The sequence below is a fragment of the Dama dama genome, chromosome 21 (genome assembly GCF_033118175.1).
Source record: "Dama dama isolate Ldn47 chromosome 21, ASM3311817v1, whole genome shotgun sequence".
Classification (NCBI taxonomy): domain Eukaryota; kingdom Metazoa; phylum Chordata; class Mammalia; order Artiodactyla; family Cervidae; genus Dama; species Dama dama.
The window spans coordinates 3,053,217-3,070,475 of NC_083701.1; the positions used below are offsets into that span (position 1 = coordinate 3,053,217).

Consider the following 17,259-nt stretch of genomic DNA (forward strand, 5'->3'; position numbering starts at 1 on the left):
CAGGGAGGGCCATGGGGATGCAGATCCCAGAAGCGGGTCCAGGTCAGAGGCCGCCCGAGGCCCTGCACTCATCACCACCTTCCCGGCCGTGGGCCCGGTCCCGCAGAGCCGCCACCTCTGCTGTGTGTAAGCCCAGTAATTGAATTGTGATTGATAGTACTTGTCGGTTTAAGATCATGCTAATTGCTTTATTTCCCAGCACACTCCTAAAAAGAAAGTGAATTTCCCTGCGATATTTAGCAGTGGGGTGAAATGACCCTGGTGGAAATGAATCCAGGGTCCTGATGGGCTGCAGGGTAGTGGATGGGGGGGTGGGCAGGGATGTAACACCCGCATCTCAGAGGTGTGGAGGGGCCTCCCCTCCTGGCTCTACCCTGGCCATGCGCCCGGCACTGAGGGAGGAGGCTTGGATTTGCTGGGTGGTAGGTGTGGGAACTTGACTCCTAGGTGAACGGCTTTGCCCAGGGTCACCTGGCTGGCCAGTGGAGGAGCCATCTCCTGCAGGGAAGGGACTCAAATCAGCGGGCATTGGTGCCAATCCCCACCCTCCCCCTTTCTGAGCGGCCCTTCTTGAGCCCCTGTAACCTCTGCACCCAGCACAGCCCCAGGTGTGTGCTGTGTGAGTGGCATGCCCACATTCTTCACCAACATCACTTCTACTTTGTTGGGCGAGTGGAGTTAAGATAGAGGAGGCTGGCAGGGAGAATGCAAGTGGCCAGCATGACAAGCTGGGTGAGGGGTACCCGAGTCTCTGGGTCCAAGTTCTGCTTCTTACCCCACTCACTAGCCTCAAGAAGTTACTCAGTTTTCAGACCACAGTGGGGCTTCCATCCATCCACCACCTACCATCCACCTATCCACCATCCACTATTCTGTCCATCCAGCCATTTACCCATCTGTTTAGCTTCCATCCACCATCCATCCATCCATCCATCCATCCACTATCCATCTATCGACCATCCATCCATCCATCCATTATCTATCCAATGCATCCATCTGTCTATCCATCCATCCACCACCTGCCATCCACCTATCCACCATCCACTATTCTTCTGTCCATCCAGCCATCTACCCATCTGTTTAGCTTCCATCCACCACCCATCCATCCACTATCCATCTATCCACTACCCATCCATTATCTATCCAGTACATCCATCTGTCCATCCGTCCATCCACCACCTGCCATCCATCTGGCCACCATCCACTATGCTTCTGTCCATCCAGCCATTTACCCATCTATTTCGCTTCCATCCACCATCATCCATCCGTGCACTATCCATCCAATGCGTCCATCTATCCATCCATCTATCTGTCCATCCATCTATCCACTATTCATCTCTCCATTCATCTACCCATCCAGTTTAGCATCCATCCATCCACCACCCACCATCCATCTATCCACCATCCACTATTCATCCATCTACCATCTACCACCCCTGTGTGCTGGCCATGCTGGGTGCCGGGTGGACAGAGAGGGGCAGGCCGGCCCCTCAGTCAAGGAGCTGCAGGAGGGGAGAGGAGTGAGGTGTCTACAGGACTGAGGGGCCTGTGGGAGGTGTATACTGAGCCCTCCACTCCGCATACCCTCTTCTCTCTAGTCAGGCCTGCAGGTCAGTGTTGGGGACACCATCCTGCAGAAGATTGCAACCTTCCAGGGGCCAGCGCTGGGTCCTCTGCACCCAGTGAGGGAGCTCATGGCCCTGGGATGCTCAGCGTGGGCTTTGACCTTTGGGTTGGGGGACAGTGTTTCAGATCCCAGCAGTGTCTCTGAGTTGAGGGGTGACCCTGGGCTCATTTCTGATTCTTGGCTGTCAGCACTGCTGAGGGATATGGCCTTGACTTATGAACCGTGGGCTCCAGGGACCTAACGGCTGTCCTCTTCCTTCCACAGAGCGACCTGTTAGATGTGAACCAGATCATCAAGGACTTGGCCTCCATGGTTTCGGAGCAAGGAGAAGCCATCGGTGGGTACCCACAGCATCTGCCAAGCCACCTGCCCTGCCCACCCCAGGCCGTCCTCGGGGGCCCTGTGTCTGGCTTCGACCCCAGAGTCCTTCGGGCAGCTGCCCCAGGGAGGGGTGGGCACGGTCTGGCGGGGCTGACTGGCAGACAGTGGGGCCTGGGCAGGTTCCCGCGGTCCGAGCCTCTGCTGGCTGCCCTCCTGGCCCTCCCCTTGGTCTCGGCCCAGCCCCTCAGGAAGGCTAGCCCGGGGACGCCCCGAGGGGTGGGCCCCTCCTCTTGCTTTCGGGAGCATCCGGGCTGCCTGCCCCTCACCCTGTGCCTTCCTCCCAGGAGCATGTGCGGGGGGGCCTGGCCGCGTGGGGAGGGCTGTCCTGCCCCTGCAGTGGCCCAGTTCCCGCCACACGAGGGACCCCGCCCCACCAGCCCAGCCGTGCAGCCCATGTGGCCGCAAGGCTCTCCTGCTCCTCCCCCCGTGCCCAGGTGCCCGGGGCAGTGCTGGGCCACAGCCCATGGCCCTCAGGAGCGAGGCGGCTCCCAGTGCCCAGAGCCACTTGGTTAACAGGCAGCTCCCGGCCGGGGCCCAGGGCTCCCCACACCACTCTCTAGCCTGTTCTCAGGCTGAGTCATCGCCTCAATGGGGCCTGGAGGCCGGGGCGGTGCTGAGGCCCAGCCCCCCTCCCCCGGTGTGTGCTGCACCCCCAGGAGCAGAGCGAAGGAGGGGGTTGGGCCATGCTGCCTGCCAGCCCCTCCCTGGCCTGCAAGCCTGGGTGCCCACGGACCCTGCTCCTGCTCTGGGCAGCTCTGGGCATCACCCGTGCCAGCTCAGGGCACCTCTCCTGGGGCCTGCCCTGTCTCCACGTGCTCTATCGCCTCTGTGGGTGACCGTCAGGGTGGGTGTGCAGAATGCTTTGTATGCTCCAGATGGACACCCAGCTGTTTCCTGGATGGTCACCAGATGGTCACTCGGTCCCAGTGATGGGCTGATGGGGAGGGGCTCTCTGCTGGGCAGGGGCCGTGGCGAGGACTGACCTCCTCCAGAGCCGTGCCTGCTGGAGGGGTGGGCCCCAGTGTCCAGAGTAGCCACGACCCGGGACCCCGCTGTGTGCCATTGTGGGTGTCCATGGACGGCGGACGGTGGGTGAGGTCCGCGTCCCCCCATAGGGGGCGGTGGGGCCAGCCTGCCGCCCTCAGCCTCCGGTGCCTTTCCAGGGTCCAGCAGTGGCAAGGCCTCGTGCGGGCGCAGCTCCAGCCCCGAGCCGGCTGTGGCGGCCCTGCTGCCCAGGCCGGGCCCCCACTCGCGCACCAAGACACGGAAGCCCAACTTCAGCCCCCAGGAGACAGAGGTGCTGGTGCAGAGGGTGACACGCCACTACCCGCTGCTGTTCGGGGCGCTGCGGGGCCCGCCCGCCCGCAAACACCGGGTGTGGAGCAAGATCCTGCAGGCGGTGAACGCACTGGGCTACTGCCGCCGGGACCTGGGCGATGTGAAGCACAAGTGGCGGGACCTGCGCGGGGTGGTGCGCAGGAAGCTGGCCGAGCGCCCCCGCGCCCCCGCCACCCTCACGCCCGTCGAGCGCATGGTGGCCGAGACCTTCGCGGCCCCGGGCGCCCCCGGGGAAGCCCATGCCGCCGAGTCCCTCCCAAGTAAGTGGCCCCCCACAGCCCGCCCGGAGCCTCCCTCCAGCAAGGCCTGCTCTGCGTCGAGATGGGGAGACCGAGGCTCCAGGCCAGGGAGGGGCGCCCCTCGCCTGCGTCACTCAGCCTCAGGCCAGGCCAGACAGCGTCAGGGGCCCTCTGCCTCCCAGGGCACGCTGACCCCGGAGCCCTGGGCCCACCACCGGCCGCCTTTGCGGCTGCTCCTGAGCCTGGCGAGGAAGATGGCTGCCTGGCTGGGTGTTGGCCGCCTCCTCCAGCGCCTCCTCCTCCTGCTCCTCGTCCCCCTCCTCTCAAGACACCGCTGCAAGCCCGTCACAGTGCCCTGCACCACAGCAGCATCGGCTCCACCCGCAGCTTGAAGCTGGGCCCCACGGACCCTCGCCCCCCCTTCCTGGGGAGCTGCTGGAAGGACTTTAGGGAGAAGCTGGAAGCAGGACCAATTACATCCTGAGGGCTGCGGATGGCAGGACGGCCTGCAGGGACAGCAGGGGCCGTTGACACCCCAGCAGAGGCCCCACCGGACCTTTTGGGGGCTCTGCACCGAACAGGCGGGGGCAGGTCAGAGATGCACACAGATCCAGGACACGGCTGTGCCGTGGGCTGGACTGAGTCATGGGCCTGGACGACGGGGCAGGGCCTGCCTGTTAGTCATGGGCAGGCTGCCTGTTCTACTGGCAGAGCCAGACCCGGCTTTGGCATGCTGCAAATGGGCACACTCTAAGGCCCAGGGGAGCTGGCGGGGGGCGCCGGCTGCTCAGACCCATCTGCCGGCCCCCAGCCTAGGAGCGGGGCAGGAGCTCGGTGGCTGTGTTCATTCTGGTGGCCCCAGTGCGTGACGCTTGGTTCTGCAAGTTCCACCATGATGAGGCCCAGTTCAGCCCAGACGTCCCACCCACCCTGGTTTGGTGGCACCCCGTCCCTGTCCCCCGTGACTCCCAGGCTCTCACCCCTCGGGGCAGCCAGCTGTTGACTGGACCCTTAGTGCCCGGGCCGCACCTGCGTTTATGGGCGCCGTCTCTGCCTCAAGCCCTGGGCAGTGCCCAGGCACATGCGTTTGGGTCGAGGGAGGTGTGTTCATTTCAGTCGCTCAGTCGTGTCCAACTCTTTGTGACCCCATGGACTACAGCACGCCAGTCTTCCCTGTCCATCACCAACTCCCGGAGCTTGCTCAAACTCCTGCCCATCAAGTCGGTGAGGCCATCCAACCATCTCATCCTCTGTCGTCCCCTTCTCCTCCCACCTTCAATCTTTCCCAGCATCAGAGGAGATGTGTGCATGTAGCCACTTTTACCTCTGAGTTTTCACCAAAATGCGTGAATTCAGAGGCTCGTCCTCTCTTCCTGAGAGTTGGCCGGATGCGTGTTTGCGTCTGACGGGTCAGCCCACGGAGCTCCAGCTGGTCTCTGCTGAGGGCTATGCCCACAGCTGTGGTCTCTGCTCGCTTGTCTGGGCAGCACCGGGTCCTTCTTTTCAGGGGGAGAGGAAACAGCATAGAGAATCGCCCTGGTGCTCCCGGGGGTTCCAGCCCTGTTCCTCCCGGGTTGAGGGCCCCGGCCCTGATTTGCCCCTGCCCTGTGCCCGCCAGCCTGGCCGCGCACTGTTGTAGGGCGGGGTGGACTCACGGGTGCTTCATGTGAAACCGCCTTTCCACCCCCAGTGCCTCGGAGGGGTGTCTTCTGGTGTCCCAGGGTGGCTCAGCTGTGCTGCTGGGGTGACGTCTTGGGGGCTCTACCGACAGGCCCAGCAGGCCCCTGCCTGAAGCCCCTGGTCCCCACTCAGACCCGCACGGTCGTCAGAACCAGCTGCTTGGTGCGGGGACGCCAGCGGCCGGCACGTGCTGATGTCATGGCGGGGGCGGTGGTATTCCCAGACCCCGACAGCTGTCTTCACGGCGGCTCACTGTGTGCAAAGCTGTTCCTGGGCTAGACTCACCCGTTCTGAGGGGCTGCCAGGCCCCGAGGACAGACAGTGCCAGGGTCTCTGTCCTGACACTCAGGCGGGCCAGGGCCCACGCCGGGCGGGTGAGCAGTGCCCATTCCCGCAGCCTCTGACCTCTGGAGGCCGGACTCCCCGTTTGTGCCTCCCCCCGCCCCCGTCCCAGGTGACCACAAGGTCTCCTCTCTGTAATTGCTTGTGTTGTCTTGATTTGCAGATAGTATTGAAGCCGGCCTAGAGGCTGCGTCCTCGCACACAGAGGTGGCCAGTGAGCTCCTCGCTGGAGCCAACCGGCACCAAGTAAGTCAGTGTGAGGGCACAGCCCTCCGCCCCTGCCCGCGCCGGAGGGGCAGGCCCGCAGGGTCTTCTCTGCGCTCAGGCCGACTGCTGTGGGGGAGGGGAGAGGAAAGGGTGCGGGCCGCATGCCCAGGGCGGTCAGCCTTGCCTGCCCCAGTCTGCACCCCCACCGAGGCTGTGTCCCGGGCCTCTGCCCACGGCTCAGCAAGCGATAGGGCAGGGGTGAGGGGCGAGCGGCTCCCAGGGGCGGGTCTCCCTGCCGTGGGCGCCGGCAGGGCTGCGGCTCCCTTTGCCTGGTGTGCGGCACCGGCTGCCCTGTCCTGGAGGGCGGGGCTGTGCAGAGGACACCCTGCTGGGCAGGGTGTCGCTCCCTGTCTGCCCTTGGCTGGGCGTGGGGCTGGAGCTGGTGGGGCCTTGCTGCTTGGGATTTATCGGCTGGCTCTGGGGCAGTGAGGACCAATATCTGACCCTCGTTTGCTTGAGGCGGGCATCAGGCAGCTCTGGGGACACACAACTGCGATGTGAGCCCCTGGCCCAGCCTGGGTCCAGCAGGAAGTGGGCGCCGCAACCATCCTCCGCCTGCCGCCCGTCCCCCAGGCCCCCTGCTCTGTGCTGGGCCCTCACTCAGAGACAGAGCCCCCAGAGCCTGTGTCTCCCAGAGCTCGCGTCCTAGGGGTGGGGTGGATGGACAGTGCAGTCCAGTGACACAGGGCCCTGGGCCCGCTGAGGCAGGGAGGGCTTCCCGGGGCGTGCTGAGCAGGAGCGGGGGCAGAGGCCGAGGAAGGGGCTGCCCAGGCGGGCTCAGGGTGCCGTGGCCAGGGGGTGGACGCTGTGTGGGCCGTGCCGCTGGGGGCAGGGAGGGGCCAGGGAGGTGGTGGACGCTGTCCTTGCTCCCCGGGGGGCTTTGGGACGTCAGCACTGTGCTGGGAGAGGGACTCGGGTTGCCTCGGGTAGGAGGGGCACAGGGCGGAGCCAGCCAGCAGAGCCTCCCTCCCCAGGCCTCCCCCTGTGGGGAGCCTGGAGGCCACTGGACTCCACGAGGGCGCGTCGTGGGGGCGCCCACTGGGCCCACTGCTGCCGCCCCGTTTTTGCGTCGGGGTCCCCTGACCCCTCAGCCAGGGCAAGGGTTGGGTGTGCGTGACAGCTGGTGTGGCTGCCGGGGGTGGTCCGTGTCTGCAGGGCGGGGCCGGGGCAGGGCTGCAGAGTCTGGTGAGCGGCTCGGGGCCCTCTGCCTGCACAGCCGGCCCTCCAATGCAGAGGGTGGCTGCTCCCCCGGGCCCGCTCCCTCCCGGGTTCCCAGAGAGAAGGCAGCGGTTGAAACTGACAAGCACGTGGACTCGTCAGAACCCCGGCCTGGCCTCTGCTGCGGGGACTCAGAGCTGGACGTTGCCCGCCGAGGGCCTCACTCCTGAAGCCACATCTCAGCAGACAAGCAACACGCCGGCAGGGCGGCTGGCTCCCCCTTGTGCCCGCGGGGGCCACCGGCTCAGAAGGATCAGCGCGGGCCTGGACCGCGGAAGGAGGAGGGGATGGCGAGGAGGCCAAGGACAACGAGGAGGCGGCGGCGGGGCGGCCACCCGTGCCCGGGGCCCGGCAGGCTCGGAACCTGGCCTGCCCGTTGCCAGGGGGCCCGTGGGCCCGGTGCTCCGGGGTTACGCTGCCCTCCCCAGGTGGGACCCTGCCCCATAGGTGAGGCAAGGGGGCTCCGCCCAGGAGGTGCAGCCCACAGTGGCCACCACGCAGGAAGCCCTCCGGCTCCTGCCCACTGCCTGCAGCGTGCTGGGAAGTGTCGGCAGGACAGGCATCATGGCCTCTGGCCTTCCACGTGCAGACAGGGCTTTGAGACCCAGAGGAGAGAAGAGCTTCCCACAGTCACACAGCTCCCCAGAGGTGGATCTGGTTTTGGAGCCTAGTGTGTAGGATTCCAGGTCTCAGCTTTTCCTGGTGAAGTGCTGCTTTTATATCCACTCCACTTATCTTCCTGGACGTCCACTTGGTGGATGGCCAGCTGGACAGACAGATGAATGGAGAGTTGGGTGGATAGATGGATGGACTGAAGGGCTGGAAGGGCGTCAACACAAGTGCGTGGATGGACAGACAGAGATGTGGGTGAGTGATGGAGGGGTGCGTGGTCTGGCTTGAGGATGGACGGCTGAGAGATGCACAGTGGATGAACAGGAAGATGCACACGGATGGATGGACAGAAGGAAGGAGGTGGGCAGATGGAGGGACAGGTGGATGCTCGACCAGCAAACAGATGGGCAGACAGATGAAGGGATGGATGTGTGGGTGGACACGTGTAGGTAGGCAGATGGACAGACAGGATAGTGGGTAGATGATGGCCAGCTTGGGTGAGTGGACAGACAGACAGATGGCAGCCTGGTGGTGGTGCCTTGGCCTTGGAGCCGCCAGGTTGGAGTTTTATCTCGGCATGCCTGGAGGACGTCCTTCACTCTCTGAGTCTCGGCGGCCTGTGAGGGCACTGCTGCCCACCACGGAGGGGCCCTGAGAAAGGCCGAGACAGCTGTGTGTACAGAGGGCCTCGTGCACCGAGGGCCCTCCTGGCACTGCTTGGACCCCGGCTGGCGAAGGCTCACGTTTCCTGTCTCCCCCTCCTAGCCGACAAGGAGGACGAGGCCCCTGGCTGCCTGTGGCTGCCCCTGCGGACACTGGATGGGCCGAGCCCGCCTGAAGCCGACCCCTTGGACCCCAGAGGAGCCTTCCCTGCGTCCGCCTCCTCCCCGTCCCCGCCCACCTCCCCGGGCTCAGCACCCCCGGCGGCCGCGCTCCCTGGGCCCCCCCGGCCCTCGCCACCCGCCTCGGCAGGACCTCAGCCCTCCGGGAAGGCCACAGGGGCTGAGGCCTCAGAGCTGGAGCGGCTGCTGCTGGACGTGCAGCGGCGGCAAGGCGCCCTGCTCAGTGCCTGGTCCCAGCAGCAGAGCACGCTGATGGCCCAGCAGAACCTGCTGCTGGAGCGGCTGGCCGAGCAGAGCCAGCGGCTGGCCAATGGCATTGAGGCGCTCACCCAGACCCTGGGGAGGCTGGTAGAGGCCCTCCCGACCCGGGGCACCTCGCCTGCCAGCCCAGGCGGCTCCCCAGGAGGTGGGACTGTCTGCAGACCGGCTGGAGCCTCTCAGGGCAGCCGCACCGGCCCGGAGGCCTTCTCAGGGATGATCCTGAAGGTGGAGGAGGAGACCTAGGGTCCGAGCCCCATGGGGCCTCGACGGAGCCGGAGAGGAGATGGGACATCGCCAGTGTGCCCCTTCTGTCCTGCCGTTGCCTATGGGCCCAGCGACCCCAGGGAGCGCCGGAGCGAGGTGTGCTCAGGGACAACTCGGGGGACGGCAGAGCCCCGCCTCCCATCCTGTGTGTGGAGGTCAGGGCGCGTGCACGTGGGCACAGTGCCCCCAGACCACCGCCTGGCACGTAGACCCTGGAAGTATGCCTCGGTCGGGCACCCAGAAGACACCCAGTGTGTGCCCTGGAGTGACTCCTGGAAGCCCCCCTGCTCTGCAGGTGTACAGACTGGGTAGGGGCTGGGCCCCTGCGTCTGCTTGATTTTGCCTCAAGGGACCCATGCCCGAGGGCCTGCGGTCATTTCTCTGTTTATGTCTATGACGTGAGATATGTGTGTGCACAAATATTCCTTGGTACTGGATGGGGTGGGATGCCATTTTATACCTACTGACTTTTTTTGGAAAAAATATTTTTCTTATATAAATATAAAATAACAATATTAAAAAAAAAAAAAGACAGTGATGAGGGTGATGCGGACAGAAAATGAGACGGAGCTGGTCTGTCCTGGTTGTCTGTCCCCTGCGCTTTGCCCGCAGGCAGCCCTCAGCCCTCCCTGGGCTTGTGGTCCGCCTTGCCTGTGACCCCGGGGCGGGGCGGCCCCAGGAGGCAGGCTTACAGCCAGCTTCCCCTTTGCCTCCTTCTCTGAACTTATGATAACAGCTTTTTCCGGAAGTAGGAAGCTGAGGTCCTGGCAGGAACTGGGTAGCATGCTGACCCGCGGGCTCCCGGGGCAGCCCGGCTCGGAAGGAGCTGAGCACAGGGTGGGACCTACACAGAGGGAGGGATGTTTCCTGGTTTCATTGTTCCCCACAGAGCCAGTGGCTAGTCAGTAACTCTCGTCCACAAAAGCGCCTGAGCCGCCTAATGGCCCATCTGGCCCTCTTCAGTGTGACCAGCATCCTTCCAACCCCCTCGTCCCTGTGGTCTGATGTCCCCGGGTGTTCTCCATGGTGGCTCCTTCTGCCCTGCAAAGCCTGGGTGTATCTCAGGTCTGCTCTTGGTGGATAAACTGCAGGTTAGGGGCGGTTCAAACTGTAAAGAATCTGCCAGCAGTGTGGGAGAACTGGGTTCAATCCCTGGGTTGGGAAGACTCGTGGAGAAGGAAATGGCAACCCACTCCAGTGCTCTAGCCTGGAAAATCCCATGGATGGAGGAGACTGGTAGGCTACAGTCCATGGGGTCACAAAGAGTCGGACATGACTGAGTGACTTTACTTTTACTAGGAGCCCGTGCAGGAAACAGCTTAATGTGGGAAAATCGATGGTTGTAAAGGCTTTGCTGGTTTGCAGGGAGAAGTGAAATAGCCGGGCTTGTCCCCTCCCTGCAACCCCCTTACCTCCCCAGTCACCCCAGCACTGAGCTGGAGGCAGCTCAGAGGCCGGCCCTGAGATCCGGGATCCCGGCAGACGAGTCCCTCTGGGGGAGGGCCCCACAGGCCTTTGGGGGCCCCTCACAAGGAGGAAGAAGCATCACTTGAGCCCACGGGCAGCAGTCACGTAGTCTGCAGTGGGCAGGAGGGCCAGCATCGCAGAGTGACAGGAGCAGAGCTTCAGGCCCGCCAGGTGCAGAGTGCTGGTGTGGAGGTCTACACCCCCGGGACCTGAGCAGGTGACTGTGTTAGAAGTTGAAGCTTTTAGAGGGGATCGAGGTGAAGTGGGATCCCTGGGGTGACTTCTACCTCAGCGTAAAGAAGAAATCAGGGCAGAGACACCCGCGGGGGGTTGGCCACGTGAGGACCCGGGAGGAGGCAGCCAGCCACATGCCAGGGGGGAGGCCCCAGGTGGGGACAGGCCTGCCAACCCTCGTCTCTGACCTCCCGCCTCCAGGACAGGGGTGGGCGGGGGTTGCATTTCTGTTGTTAGAGCTGCCGAGTCTGTGTTATTTGATGCGGCAGCTGCAGCTGGCCCATGCAGACCCCCGAGGTATCAAGCAGATACCTAACATAAGATAGTTTCTAAGGAATATTTTAAAGATGAGGTGAAGTCACAAAGATGAGCTGTGGTAACATGATCACAAGTGACCCAGCGTGTCTGGAAAGGGCCAGTGACAACTTTTAAGAACAAAGAACTCGGCGGTGGCATCCTTGGTCACAGATGACATGTGAGGCTTAGCCGGAGAAATGGCAACGCGATGGGGGACCTCAGAAACTGGGAAGGGTGACAGAGAGATGAAAGGGTGCAGAGGACCAGAAGTCCAGCCTGGGTCTGGGCAGGGTCCCAGGAGAAGGAAATCGAATGAGGAGAGGTGGTGCGTGACCCCCTGACCCCCCCATTCTGCAGACGGGGAGTGGGGGGCACGCACAACACCAGGTGGCCCCACGTGGTGGGAAACCTCGGCCCCTGAGCGGGAGGCTGGCTCAGGAAGGGGGGCAGAGCGACAGCTCCCCCAGCTCCGTCACAGGCTCAGCAGCGGAGGCTGTGGGGAGGCCAAGGCCCAGAGAGGGACTGCCAGCTGGAACCAGGCCCCGGGCAAAACCATCTCTCAGGACAAAGAGGACCGAAAGCTTGAGGGTTTGCTACCAAGAGACTTTGACAAGAGCCTCTGAAGGGTGGACTCAGCGATGGTCCCGGGAGGAAGGTCTGTGACATGGGCAGTGAGCCAGGAAGCTGGTCAATAAAGGGCTCAGATAATAAAACTGTTTCATATTAAGCAGTGCTCTTTGACTGTAATGTCTAATTTGCATGGGTCAATGTTTAGAAAAGACAGAACAGCAGTGGGACAATGATAGTGTATTGGTTGTAAAGAATGATTACATTATTAATTTTGGTGCCTGTTAGTAGCTGCTGCTGCTGCTTAGTCGCTTCAGTCGTGTCCGACTCTGTGCGACCCCATAGGCGGCAGCCCACCAGGCTCCGCCGTCCCTGGGATTCTCCAGGCAAGAACACTGGAGTGGGTTGCTATTTTCTTCTCCAATGCATGAAAGTGAAAAGTTAAACTGAAGTCACAGTCCTGTCTGACTCTTCGCGACCCCATGGACCGCAGCCCACCAGGCTCCTCTGTCCATGGGATTTTCCAGGCAAGAGTACTGGAGTGGGGTGCCATTGCCTTCTCCGTAAAATAATATAGAAGAAGACAATAGGATAAATAGAAAACCCGCGGCAAACCTTTGGTATCGTGTCCAGTAAACAGATTAATGTGGATGGATTAAAAGGGCCCATTAAATGTCAAGAATCAACAGATTGTAGGAAAAAACATCTCTCTTTGCCATTTACAACTAATCCAGTAAAACCTAAGGACAAGAAGGTGAGAAAGTGTAAAGAAAGACACAGTGGTCAGAGAGTTGGGAAGAGCATGAGTGGCTAGCCCAGCTTCGGACAAGATTTTATGTGAAGACAAACATAAATACTATCAATATCACTCATATAAGTAAATATCAATATATTAAGTAGAATAGCGTGACCGGTTCAGCTCTTCAGGAAGATGAAAACTCCTTGGTCTCTGTACACTTAAGAAACAAGCTCCAAATAGATGGGTAGAGCCGGAACTTGCTGCCTGCAGAGGGAACCACCCTGAGAGTGGGAGGTGTCAGCATGGGCACAGGGACCAGGAATTAGTGAAGATGGCGCAGGTTTCAGTGATCACCGGCAGTTCACTCACCAGACCCTCAGACAAATAACACAGCAGATAACACCCAGTCTTCTCCAGGATGCCTGGATTTTGATCATGACGTAGGTCAAAGACCAAGTGTCAGCAAACTTCAAAGAATCAGTAAATGGGTGAAACACTGCAATTATTCAAAAATGCAATTAGGAAAATCCTCTCATTAGATAGCAGCAGCACAAAAATAAAGAAAAATTTGCTTGTATGTTGGGAAATATTTTAAACAGTTCTAAATAAATGGGAGGTCGAAGAAGAATAAATTATTAATGGATATGTAAAAAGACATAATTGAATAATAATGAAAATACTGCATATCAAAATCTGTGGGGTACTTCAAAGGAAATTAATAGCCTTAAATGCTTATACAACAAAAGGAGAAAGGCTGGAAATTAATGAATTAAGATATTAAAAAGACATTAAATAAGAGTAAAATGACTACAGAATAAACCCTGAGAAATTAGAAAGAAAAAGATTATAGAGACAAAGCAGAATTTATTACTGACGCTCCAATACTTTGGCCACCTGATGCGAAAAGCTGACTCACTGGAAAAGACCATAATGCTGGAAAAAATTGAGAGCAAGAGGAGAAGGGGGCGACAGGATGAGACAGTTGGATGGTATCACTGACTCAATGGGCATGAATCTGAGCAAACTCCAGGAGATAGTGAAGGACAGGGAAGCCTGGTGTGCTGCAGTTCATGTAGTCGCAAAGAGTCGGACATGACAGCAACTGAAGGAAAACCAGAGCTGGCGCTTTGAAAAGACCATGAAAATAGACAAACCACTAGTAAGGTTGATCGAACATTGAAAGACTTTCCAAAGTAATGAGAGAATTCTATGAACAGTCTTAGGCCAACAAGTTTGGAAACGGGGAAGTGGACAGATTTCTAGAAAAGTACAATTTGTCAACACCAACTTAAGAATAAATAGATCAGTGGTCCTTGTAACCATTAAAGAAATGGAATGGGTCAGAAAGAGCCCCCCCTTCCCCTGTGGAGATTGGCCTTTAAAGTATGTTCTACCCAACTTTCAGAGCAGAGATCCAGTCTTGTACAAATGTTCCTGGACCACAGGAAAAAGGGAAATTCATAAGTATGTAACAATAGGTTGAATCAGAGATGACATACATTGAGGAGAGGGACATCATGGGCCCATCTGTCTCGTGGACACAGACCATCGGAGCACAGCATGTGCTGACCACGCTGAGTCCTGTGCCCTGCCTTTTGGTGGTTTAGCAGGAAACCTGGAAAACCACTGGCTTTGGGGAAAACAGTGTCCTCCCACCCCCACCCAGGGTGCTGCTTCCAGGAGGCGGATAACGGACGATGCTGAGCTGAGAACAGCCCCCTCGTCCCCTGCCCTTCAGCGGGAACTCTGTAGCTGCCCTTGGGTGGCAGCAGACAGCGGGGGATGCCCGTCCTGGCCCCCGCTGCTCAGCCGAGGTTGGCCTTCTCCCTCCTGTCCTGCAGGCTTTCCAGGTCCTCACTGCCCGTTCCCTGCAGGTCTTCACTCAGACACGTGCTCCTCAGAGAGGCATCCGCAATCCCTGCCACACGCCTGCCCACATGCCCTGGGAGTCCTTGTCGTCCTAGGCAGGCGACCTCCACGAGGCTGGGCTCTGGGTGCCCCGGCCCCCAGGACAGTACTCAGCACGAGCCCATGCTCGGTCAGCACACACCACGTGGTTCCTGCTCCTCCTGACTGCCCAGGTGTGGGCAAGGCTGGGGCATCAGAGGCACCAGGAGGCAAAACGGGGGCGTGGTTTTGATCAGGGGAGATTAGAGATGTAGAAAGAAGGAAGGTCTCCAGTGGGTCAGGCCTGGTGTCTGGTGCTGGCCTGAGGAGTGAGAGCATCTGAACTCATCCAAGTCCAGCAAAGGGCAGGACTCACGAAGGGCCCTCCGGGCAGCCTGGTCCAGACCCGGAACCTCCAGGGAGGATGAGGAGGGACTCCCTGGCCGGAGCCCTCCGTCCTGTCTCCAGTGACAAGATGTCGTGACCTGAGAGCTGCGAGGCCTTCCTCGGGTGGTGGGCGTGGGCCCTGCTGCCCTGGCCCAGCTGGGAGCCCACCCTGGGGGAGGGGAGGGTGCCTTTTAATTTGGAGGCAAGCTGGGTAAATAACCGGTGATTGGATTTGCCAAGGCCCGAGCCCCTGGGTACCGAGAACACTGGAGAATCTCATTCTCATGATCGCATTGTTGTAGATTCTCCCTGCCATCTGCTGAGAAATGTAAATGTGAGTTGGGATCCAAGCGAGTGGAGGGACAGCTGGCGGGGCTACGGGGTGGGGAGGGGCAGGAGGGTGAGCCTCACTCGGGCCTCGGGCTGGGCCCCAGGCCGGGCCTTTTCCCACCCGGCTCTGTTTGCTCCTCCAGTCCCTCTAGAAGTGATTGCCAGCAGAAACAGAACCCCAGGCAAACATTTAAGTCAGTCTGCTCATTACTGGGCTCGCTGCGCCTGGGTGGACGGGCAGAAGTCACGGGCACAGCACAGAGAAACTGGGGAGCCCTGCACCCCGCTCTGCCCCACCTGCCCCCGTGTCCTTGGCAACTCGGAGCAGCTTCAGGTTGGGTGGGTCTACATTCAAGCCAGTGGCCTAGCTTCAGCGCAACTCCGTGGGCTGTTCCCGTCCCCCACCGAGCCTCCCACTGGCTCTCCAGCAGGCCTGGGGACCAGACCTGGGTGGGGGCACTTGGAGCCCACAGGCAGTAGGGAGCGGCTCATGTCCTGGGGCCCACGGTGGGTGACTGCAGCCGTGGGCTTCTGTGGGCTCCTCCCACCGAGGCCCCCTCACCCTTTCTTGACCCGGGAAGAAATCTGCTCAGGGGAGGTGAGCCCGCCTTTGGGAGCAGGCTCAGCCCTGACTTGGGGCCCCCTCCCGAGTTCTTCCTGCTGTACTAATATCATGAGTAGAGCTCCCTATGAGTGTGGGAATCCAGCCAGGCACTGGTGGCCATCCTGGCATACACCCCCAATTTGTAGACCAGGGTGAGGGATGTCCTTGAGGCCCGAGAGGAAGTGCTGCAGGGATGACTGAAATGCCAGCCCTGTGGGCCAGACGAGGATGGAGGGTAAACCCCCACGGCCTCCCAAGGAGGAAGGAAGTGTCTCAGGGCAGTGCGTGCATGCTCCGTCACTCGGTCCTGTCTGACTCTGCAACCCTGTGGACTGTGGCCCGTCAGGCTCCTCTGTCCATGGAATTCTCTAGGCAAGAATGCTGGAGTGGGTTGCCATGTCCTTCTCCAGGTGATCTTCCTGATGCAGGGTTTGAGCCCACTTCTCTTTTGTCTCCTGCATTGGCAGGTGGATTCTTTACCACTGAGCCACCTGGAAGCCCCTGAGGGGTGGTGGGACTGTCTTAAGCTAGAAGTGCCTGCCCCCTGCTTCCCTCCAACCCTGAGAAGTACCTTTGAGCCCCCGAGATGAGAAGAGTCTCAACCTGTGATCAGATGAACCCCATGAGGCCAGATGGTGAAGGCTCGTCCAAGACTCTGAGACACACAGCCAGCACCGCTCACAGCCCGGGAGGGCCACAGGGGTGGCCAGGCCCTCGGGTGATGCCCGTTGTGTGTGTGTGCTCAGGCGTGTTGTGCTGTGCATGAAGTTTATGTGTGTTCACGTGTGTGTTCTGTGTGCCTGTGCACTGGTGTGCACAGGTGTGCACCCCTTGCCTGCCTCCCGGGCAGAGTTGGGAACCCAGAGATGGGCATGTTCCACTTCCTGGATGGGGCGCCAGGTGTGCAGAAGGGCTTCTCAGGGAGGCAGCTGATCTGCAGGAGGCAGAAGAGAGCCGGACTCGGGGCAGTGGAAGGGCTTCACGCCCGGGGCCAGGCCTCCAGCCTCTGTGCTCCCCACCACGCCCTGGGAGGAGGTGCACCCCACAGTCCCTGGCCCCTGGTCAGACAGGCCCCTCTCCAGGCCGGGTCTACAGAGAGCCCGGGCCCTGTCCACAGTGCCCCTGACCCCCAGCCTCCAGGCGGCTCTCCTAACAGAGCTTCCTCCTGGGCTGACAATCCCAGGCTGAGTATCCGAGGGCAGGGTGGGCAGATGGCGGGGGGCCAGGGGTCCCGCAGAATGACGATGGTCTGGAGGAGCAGGAGGCTCCCGGAGGCAGCATCTGGCATCTGGCCCAGTCCCGGTGTTGACTGACTGCCTGGCTGTCCAGGGTGCTGGACTCACAGAGGACTCCGGCTCATGCCAGTGGCCCCAGCGTCTTCCCCTGCAGGACTTTCCTCCCCCTGCCCCTGCCCGCTCCACCATGGGGAGGGCCGTGGGGACCCCTGGCCCCTGGAGAGGAAGGAGGAAGGAGGCTCAGGCTGCAGTCACCCCCGGGTGGGGGCTGGGCTGGGAGTGGGGAATTGACTCCTCCAGAGAGGTGACGAGGGGACACCACCCCTTGATGGGGTGACGGGGATGGCTGTGTGCGTAGGAAGGTCCCTTTCAAGGCAGAAACAATGCAGTTTTAAAGTGGTAGGAATTTGGGCTCATTTTCAGCAGCTGTATGCAAATTGA

The 17,259-nt window shown here is 60.6% G+C and overlaps 1 protein-coding gene across 9 annotated transcripts in view; it reads left to right on the forward strand.

The window, feature by feature from the left end:
- TSNARE1 (t-SNARE domain containing 1) overlaps positions 1 to 17,259 on the forward strand; it is a 113,909-nt gene that overhangs the window by 65,700 nt on the left and 30,950 nt on the right. For 3 of the 9 annotated variants that reach the window (XM_061123096.1, XM_061123095.1, XM_061123097.1), the window contains exons 11-13: positions 1,892 to 1,964; positions 3,172 to 3,606; positions 8,470 to 9,605. In XM_061123096.1, coding sequence (XP_060979079.1) covers positions 1,892 to 1,964; positions 3,172 to 3,606; positions 8,470 to 9,050 — 1,089 coding nt within the window. In that variant the 3' untranslated portion in view covers positions 9,051 to 9,605. Of the gene's footprint in view, positions 1 to 1,891; positions 1,965 to 3,171; positions 3,607 to 5,770; positions 5,854 to 8,469; positions 9,606 to 17,259 lie in introns of those variants that run through there. The other 6 variants (XM_061123103.1, XM_061123100.1, XM_061123098.1 and 3 more) reach the window with 5 other exon arrangements.